Source organism: Austrofundulus limnaeus, unplaced genomic scaffold (genome assembly GCF_001266775.1).
Source record: "Austrofundulus limnaeus strain Quisiro unplaced genomic scaffold, Austrofundulus_limnaeus-1.0 Scaffold100, whole genome shotgun sequence".
NCBI lineage: Eukaryota > Metazoa > Chordata > Actinopteri > Cyprinodontiformes > Rivulidae > Austrofundulus > Austrofundulus limnaeus.
Window position 1 is genome coordinate 82,258 of NW_013952502.1, and position 9,272 is coordinate 91,529.

Genomic DNA, 9,272 nt, shown 5'->3' on the forward strand with positions numbered 1-9,272 from the left:
ACACACACACACACACACACACACACACACACACACACACACACACACACACACACACACACAAGCTTGTTCTTCTATCTTCATGGCGACTTTGCATCGACATCTATTCATTTACTGGCTATTTCTACAGCCTAGAGCCGGGTACACATCGGACCCGTTTTGAGCAGCCAAAGCAGTCAGTTTACATGCAAAGTCTATGGTTGACGCACGTCTAGGAGCAGCGTGGCACGTTTTGCCAGTTTAGCGCAGCGTGCAAGGTAGCGGTAGGATGTGTCAGAGCRTTGTCCGTGCAAGCGGYGCATCCAAAGCAGCCGCTGCTCGAGTTCAAAAAGTTTAACTTTTGCTGCTCGACGCGCAGCGGCAACCAATCAGAGAGGCTCAGTTTTCCACGTGACAGTTTCCTGAACCCGAAACAGATGGACAGAGGAGCTCTTTAGCTGAAATCGACCGTCTGTAGTTGGTGTTTTGGCTGGAGATATCAGCACTGATGTGGGTCAGCGGCTCGTTAAATTGACCATGGTGTTAAACTGGGCTCGGGACAAAAAAAATAGTCCGTCAGCTCACAGCTCCTGGAGTGGTGAAACTAACCGAACAGACCGCCTCTAAATTATCTGGTGAATTAATCATCTGCTGTGCTCAACGTTCACTAGCTCTTTAGTAAATAAAGCAAAGCCATTTTCTTTATTTTATCTTTATTTCACCCGTCAATAAAGACAGACCGGAAAAAACCAAGACGCTCCTCCCTCTTCAGACACGCGTCTGGTCTGTGTCCCGGTCTGAACGTTGCACGTCCAACTTGAGGCGTTGGGCTCATTTTTGCTGTTCAAAATGCGTTTGGTGTGAATCCGGCTTAATCTTGACACCTTACCCTAAACCTAACCCCTCCAGTACATACCTGACCCTAACCCTCACCTAAACTCACTTCACACCCGAACCCCTAAGCCACCAACGGTATTTCCCCTGATGGGGGCTGGGCTTTTGTCTCCATAAACAAGTTTGTAGACATAAATAAAATATTTTTAAAATTAGATTTTTGTTATTAAATTTCAGGTCCTTTAACATGTTAAGCTAAGCTAAAGATACACCTGTTTAAACTACACTCACCGGCCACTTTATTAGGTACACCACGCTAGTAACGGGTTGGACCCCCTTTTGCCTTCAGAACTGCCTCAATTCTTCGTGGTATAGATTCAACAAGGTGCTGGAAGCATTCCTCAGAGATTTTGGTCCATATTGACATGATGGCATCACACAGTTGCCGCAGATTTGTCGGCTGCACATCCATGATGCGAATCTCCCGTTCCACCACATCTCAAAGATGCTCTATTGGATTGAGATCTGGTGACTGTGGAGGCCATTTGAGTACAGTGAACTCATTGTCATGTTCAAGAAACCAGTCTGAGATGATTCCAGYTTTATGACATGGCGCATTATCCTGCTGAAAGTAGCCATCAGATGTTGGGTACATTGTGGTCATAAAGGGATGGACATGGTCAGCAACAATACTCAGGTAGGCTGTGGCGTTGCAACGATGCTCAATTGGTACCAAGGGGCCCAAAGAGTGCCAAAAAAAGATTCCCCACACCATGACACCACCACCACCAGCCTGAACCGTTGATACAAGGCAGGATGGATCCATGCTTTCACGTTGTTGACGCCAAATTCTGACCCTACCATCCGAATGTCGCAGCAGAAATCGAGACTCATCAGACCAGGCAACGTTTTTCCAATCTTCTCTTGTCCAATTTCGATGAGCTTGTGCAAATTGTAGCCTCAGTTTCCTGTTCTTAGCTGAAAGGAGTGGCACCCGGTGTGGTCTTCTGCTGCTGAAGCCCATCTGCCTCAAAGTTCGACGTACTGTGCGTTCAGAGATGCTCTTCTGCCTACTTCGGTTGTAACGGGTGGTTATTTGAGTCACTGTTGCCTTTCTATCAGCTCGAACCAGTCTGCCCATTCTCCTCTGACCTCTGGCATCAACAAGGCATTTCCRCCCACAGGACTGCCGCTCACTGGATGTTTTTTCTTTTTCGGACCATTCTCTGTAAACCCTAGAGATGGTTGTGCGTGAAAATCCCAGTAGATCAGCAGTTTCTGAAATACTCAGACCAGCCCTTCTGGCACCAACAACCATGCCACGTTAAAAAGGCACTCAAATCACCTTTCTTCCCCATACTGATGCTCGGTTTGAACTGCAGGAGATTGTCTTGACCATGTCTACATGCCTAAATGCACTGAGTTGCCGCCATGTGATTGGCTGATTAGAAATTAAGTGTTAACGAGCAGTTGGACAGGTGTATCTAATAAAGTGGCCGGTGAGTGTATTTTACTTGTCTTAATTTTATCCTTTGTTTTTACTATCACTGCCTTGCCCTCTCCTGTGATTTTATCTCTTGTTTTCAGAGTTTTTATTTGTTTTTAGTGATCTCATTTTTTACTTCGTGACTTTGCCTTTTATCATGTGTGATTTTATCTCTTGTCCAGCGCTGTGTTTAAAAGTGCTTTACAAATAAAGTTATTATTATTATTATTATTATTATTATTATTATTATTATTATTATTATTATTATGTAAACAGTATAAATGCTAAAGAGAGGTAGGGTTCTCTACTTTGAATACTGTTAACAACTTTACAGGTTCCTTAACGTAAAAAAAAAGAAAATAGTTTGTTTCCTTTAGGTTGATTTACTCTATACCTTTATCTAAATATTCTTTTGACTGATTACTGTCAAGAAAGGTGTTTTTAAAAATGTATTATTCTAATCTCTGGCTCCAGAAAACTGACAAATAATTAAAAAGAAAAATGCATTCAAATGATTTCTGACTTTGTTATTAGTCTTTTWAACCATTTTATCATGGTGAATTGACAAGTGATATTTTGTCAGTTCTCCAAATTATCGAGGGCATTCAGCCATATAATAATTGCAAACATGCAACAGGTACTTTATTATGTTATAAATGTTCAGTCTGGATACAGGAGTTTACATACAGCACAACAGCTTTAAGTTCACAAATTTTCTCTGAACCATGTATTTTGTCACTTCCTACTAATTAATACTTCTGGTGGGAAGCAATTATAAATTAAGGTGGTTGACAATGAGGGTCTTGTCTTGTTGAACCTCCTTTACATTTTTATGTGATAACCACTGACATGCAGCAAATCAGAGCTCTTAAATTGTTGGTGTTGCCTTGACCATTGACCACAGAGATATTTCTCTCTGTTAGGAATACTTTTGTCATATCAGGACAGAGAAAAATAAAGACTTTAATTAGGGTTATTTAAGTTTTGTTATTTGGTCTGTTAAGTGTCTCCTATATACATCTGGATCTTTTTGGTGTCAAGAATAAAACAATGCTTTGCAGATGAGGTGTAGATCGGACATACAGGGCCTTAAAGTTTTAAAATTATGACCATTTCAACATTTTGGCTATTGGAAAATCTATAAATTAGTTGCAAATTTAAAGCAAACTAAGAACCATATTAAGAAAATGTCTAAACATTTTTTTTGCATGGTCATGATCTACTTTTATGTTACAATGGCAGTATGTGAGCACAAAGAGCAGAAAAGAAGCGCATGCATGTTAAGAGCTGCGGASAGCATAATCCAAATACAATCAGAAGATTTTTGCTGACATTCTAGTGATGATTTAAGAACAGGTTTAGTTTGTGACTGAACACAGCTTGGGATTAAACAATGGGCTATGCACAAAAACAAGTTAATTTTATTAGTAACTGGTAGTCTTTGAGGGCAAGTTGCACCAAATTTGTGATTTTGGTTTAATGGATCTTCGTTTTAATTGCACACTCATCGCATTGCATTAACATTGATGTCTCACTGAGGGTCTGTCAGAGTTTATCATTAGAGTTCTAACCTGCCATTTGAAACTGATGTTTGATTTGTCGAGACCCTCAGCTTCAACACTCATGCTCTTCACACAGGCCGAAGTTAGCTTCTTAGTCACATTGTCATATTGGTCCATAAGCTCCAAATCTGTTTAAAGAAAACAAGTCTCATGCAATAACATAAACAAACAAACAAACAAACAAACAAACAAAAACAACAAAACATTTTATATATGTGTGTTTTGGAGAAAACATACTGATATGCCCAGATAAGATTTCACCAAGCTTCAATGTGTTTTGAGGTAGAGTTGCTTTAAGCCTTGCTGGTTCATCTGGACAAGGCCTGCAAACAAGACATGAAACAGATACTTGAAAAAAAAAAAAAAAAAAAAAATAAAGAAAAGAATAAAGGTCTGTTATATGGAAAATACTTGCATATTCCTTCTTATGGAGAATGGTACAAAAGCAACAATATTCGTTTATGACAGAAAGCTATTAGACTTGGGCGGTGTGATGCCATTTCCATATACAGCAGTATTAAAATATTGTGACGTATTTAAAAATGATTAATTATTGGTCATGTGAGGTGATGTGCCAATTTTCCACAAGGCTGCTAATAAAACTGTGACATAAACATTCAAGACTCCTTCAGAAGATGATTCACATTAAGTGACAGCAGAGTTTCTTTCCCACGTCCCTCTCTGGCTCTAGAATGTCAAGCTATGTWTGTAAATGCTCACAAGCAACTGTTTCTCAGTTAATAATTAATTACTCAACAAGCCAAATACTATCCCTCCCCCATGCCAATGTCGCAGTATTTTTTAAAGGTTATGAACCGCCCAACCCTAATGAAGAAACTCATGTAGCTTTGAAGTATCTGATGTTTTTAAGATTATTTTTTCATAAACATTTATAAAATTTGAACCTGACTCAATAAACACCTTTTTTTTTTACTGTTATTAGTTTTACATTTAAGCAATGCAACACAAAATGGTCTTATTTAGCTGAGCTAATCAAAATGTAGCTGTGTACTTATATTTAATAAGAATTATGAATATGAAGATTGACATATTTGTACCGATTCATAGATGTGCATGATGCAGTTGGATGGTTTGAGCAGCCATGTACCAATGCCTGTTTATTACATCTTAGTATCGATAAAACCGGATCATATTAACTATTAAAAAAAAAAAATCTGCAAGCAGCTTTGCTTCCAGAGGTGCCGCATCTATCTAAAAAATTAAAAAGTTGGAGGTGTAGTCATGTAGGAATAAACATCTCCTGCAGACCATTTTGAGTAGACAGTTCCTTGCTATTTTTTATATTATTTTCTCATTAGCATTTATTCAGAAGGAATGCTGTCAAGTGTAATATTTTTTTTCTTCTCCCAAACAGTAAAACACAGCAATAATCCAGCTTATTAAAGACATATGCCATGGCTTACACAATGGTGAAACAGGAAGACACACTCAGCTCCTGGTAGGACACCTGGTGGAAACGCTCCTCTGTCACACGGGTGGGCACCTGTACATCAGGTAGTCTCCCCTTCATCAAACTTCTCCGTTTAACATCTGTTGTCCAGGTAACCTTAAACACAGTCAGTGTACATAACTTCAAATGCAATGGTTCTTAAAAGACATGAGGAAAGAAAAATAAATAAATAAATTGCCACGATAAGAAGACACACCTTCATGCTGGAGGCTATTTCAGAAGTGATTGGCACCTCCATGCCAGACTCATCATACAGTTTATAAAACAGATTCTCGAGCATCCCTCCAGCTGGCCATTCAATCTTTTCTTTATCTCTGAGCGTAAATGTTTCCACTCCCTGACAAAACAGCTTCATCTGTGAGACCCGACTGCTGGGCACGACCTTCAGCTGTATCTTGACTGGTGCAATGTGTTTCTGATTCTAACATAAAACAAAATAATGTGAGCAAACTTTAGGCAAGGAGTATACTGGTTAAGGTTTTTTTTTAAACTTACTGGCATGTTAAATTCAACTTCAAGCATTTGTGGTTCTCCGTTTGTTATGTTAAGGTTTATGGGCTTTGTCACAAGCTGGCCTGCTCCTGTGCTGCTGCAGTCTGCCACCACCACGGGAAGCCCTGGAGCCTGAAAAAGCACAAAAAAAAAAGAAGAGGAAATGTCAGCTACAACAATGAACATATACATATTCTCATCAAATCTTTCCATTTCTTGTATTAAATGTCTAAAACGTCATTATGAGTCTGAATGTTTCAAGCTTGAAGCTGCCTTGTTTTTAATTTTTTAAAACAAATACATATCATAATTTCTCAACATAAACATATAAATACCTGACAGTGAACCGTCTGTTTGAGGTTAGCTGTAATGTTTCCAGCCTCATCATGAACTTCAACATTAAAAGTGACTGAGTTTCCATTCTCCACTTTGACCACATCTGTGTTTGGTTTCACAAAAAGCGAATGCGGATTTCCTGAAATTTATGTACAAAATTTTACTAAACATTGACAAATAAGAGCCATTACAAAAAGAAAATAGGATGTTAAAATAGACATATTATACTTTTAATTCTTTTTTCACATTTAAATAATTCAGTTGGTGTCTACATAAAGTGGAACTGCAATGCTTTGGTCTGAATTCCTCATTGTAACTCTACAACTGACTTCCATTCATTTTTGTAACTGTATTTATGCCTAACCCAAACATTTTCCCTAAAACTAACCATTACTAGTCTATTCCTAACCCTAACCTGAAGCAAAATTTAATTCACGCCATACCTCCAACTACTAAAGCTGCACATTGGACATTGAGGAGGTCCTCATTTTACATCAAAACCTCACTTTGAAAGGTACTATGGCGCAAATGGTCGTCACTCTATAGTTAAAAACAAGTACACACCCTCCAGCTACCAGAGCAGTCTATTCCAGTTTGATAGAAGGGTTTACAACTATATAGYRGCACAGAAACCTTTTTCTTTAYAGTTTMATTAAAATATGTCCATCCAGCCTTACATGTAACTAGAGTCTGACCCAGAGCAAGAGGAGAACGAAGGCAAYAAAATTGTAGTTGGTAAGTCTAGACCTTATTTGGAATTCTGACCTAAATAATTTGACATTGTAGTTCAGAAAATGTAATAGAAAATTTAGAAAACTGGACAGGTTGAAAAATAGGACACAAAAAGAATATTAAGATAWATTTGCAGCACAGGAGAGACTAAATTCAACTTTTCTGCACTCCTAGAGACTCCAAGTACACAATAAAATGCATKTATTGGCTAAAAAAGTGGATTTAGCAAGATAYSTTCCCTTTAAAGTGAACCCTGACTAGTTGTAACAGTCAACATTATTTGATGAATATTTACTTCAACTGCAAAAGAAAGACCCAAAAATACTTTAGGCTTTTTCGTTTTTATATATTTAAAAAAATGGATTGCTACACAGAAGGAGCCATATGATCTACACCACAAAGCWTACCGGGTAAATKATGACATTTACCAGTTTCTATCGTGCTAGACTGCAAACAAGCTTCATCCACCCTGAAGGTTAATCTTGGGCAATATCTGGCAATCAGCCCTTTTAAATGAAAGCAGARCACATTGATAGAGGGGAGAATGTAGAAATGACTCRGAATGTAACTGAAAATACAGATGGAGGACAACAGAGCTGCTTTGTGGAAGGAGACATCAGATTAGCATTTTAGCTTTCACTTTAGCACCCAAGCTAATAATATAGCTCAGGAACGAATGCCATATTTACAATCCTCTCMAAAAGTATTGGAACAGCAAGTCAAATTCCCTTGTTTTTGTTGTACACTGAAGACATTTGGGTTTAATATCAAAAGATGAACATGAGACCAAGAGTTTAGAATGCCAGCTTTTTGTTCCAACACTTTTGGAGGGGATGTACAGGGGTTAGACAATTAAACTGAAACACCTGGTTTTAGCCCATTCAAACCCCTTTCAGACAGCTTCCTCTTGTGTCCATAGTTAATCCTGTTGGATGTGCTTCGTCCTTCTTGGCGGTATGCTGACATTACCCTGGATACCATGGCTCTTGATACATCACAAAGACTTGCTGTCTTGGTCACAGATGCTCCAGCAAGATGTGCACCAAGAACTTGTCCTCTTTTGAACTCTGGTACGTCACCATAATGTTGTGTGCATTGCAATATTTTGAGCAAAACTCTGCTCTTACCCTGCTAACTGAACCTTCATACTCTGCTCTTACTGGTGCAATGTGCAATTAATGAAGATTGGCCACCAGGCTGGTCCAATTCAGCCATGAAACCTCCCACACTAAAATGACAGGTGTTTYAGTTTCATTGYCTAACCCCTGTATATTACTGATAAATATGTGGCATTAATTTACATATAGCTAATGCTATGTCATCAGTCACCTAGTCAACGTCGTCATTTACTCGGTAAGCTTTGCATTGTAAATAATATGGGGTTGTTCATATGACAAAATCTTTTCTAAAATTTATAAAAACTGAACGTACTGTACTGTACATTTACTGTTGAAGTAAATGTTTAGAAATATTCTTAATCAAGCTAACAAAAAMAAACTTTCAAGCAAGTAGAATATCAAGGTCCCAAAAGTCATCACTTATAAAGTTTGAAATAAAAGTARTCTTACCAGGAAGAAGACCGATAGCAATAGTTTGTGTATCATTTTTCAATCCAGGCAGTGTCACTTTCAGGTCATAGCTCTGCAAAATACATTTTTTTCTTACATTTTTTTAACTTCAAGCAAATTGCAAAGTTATTTATTTATATCTAATAATGCTTAAATTTGACAGGTTAATTTTGTGTAACCTTGGATTGCTGGTAATTTCCAAMTTTTCCTTTTGTTTTAACACCATTAATGGTGAATGTGGTCCCACTGCAGCTCACCGACTCATAAGTCAGCTCTAGTCCACTAAATGAATGAATAAATGAATGACTGAAAAGATGATTGAATGAATGAATAAATGGACAAATASATTTACAAGTGAAGTAACTCACCTGCATTTAAGGGCAGGCAGAAGTTTGGGAGGAGGTGCTGTTGGGTGGTCATAAAAATCTTTTATCTGCAGAGGAATGTTGAATGGCACTCCCACACGAACAGTGGGGCTCACTGCACCCACAGTGAAGTGGTCTGCACTGCCCTCTGATAATAAAAGCAGCATAAGTGTCTGAGGTATTCTCAAAGTAAACAAGGAACTTAAATACTGAAAGAACAGGCTCGGTTTACCTTTAATGGTGAATTTGAGCACATAGCTCGGAAGAGGTCTGCCTCCGTAGACAGTTGCACGATTTTCACTTAACATCGTGTTCAGTTTCAGAGTGTATTTCCCCAAGTCAGTAAGAGTCTCTACAAAGAATGGAAAAAAAATATATCAGTTTATCTATTTATCCATCAACTATAAACACACACACACACACACACACACACACACACACACACAC

The 9,272-nt window shown here is 38.2% G+C and overlaps 1 protein-coding gene across 1 annotated transcript in view; it reads right to left on the reverse strand.

The window, feature by feature from the left end:
- smchd1 (structural maintenance of chromosomes flexible hinge domain containing 1) overlaps nt 1-9,272 on the reverse strand; it is a gene marked incomplete in the record, with an annotated part of 41,856 nt that overhangs the window by 20,914 nt on the left and 11,670 nt on the right. Inside the window, 10 exon segments of the mRNA XM_014013296.1 lie at nt 3,871-3,989; nt 4,099-4,184; nt 5,286-5,428; nt 5,529-5,753; nt 5,828-5,956; nt 6,160-6,299; nt 8,461-8,533; nt 8,640-8,742; nt 8,829-8,973; nt 9,058-9,177. Coding sequence (XP_013868750.1) covers nt 3,871-3,989; nt 4,099-4,184; nt 5,286-5,428; nt 5,529-5,753; nt 5,828-5,956; nt 6,160-6,299; nt 8,461-8,533; nt 8,640-8,742; nt 8,829-8,973; nt 9,058-9,177 — 1,283 coding nt within the window.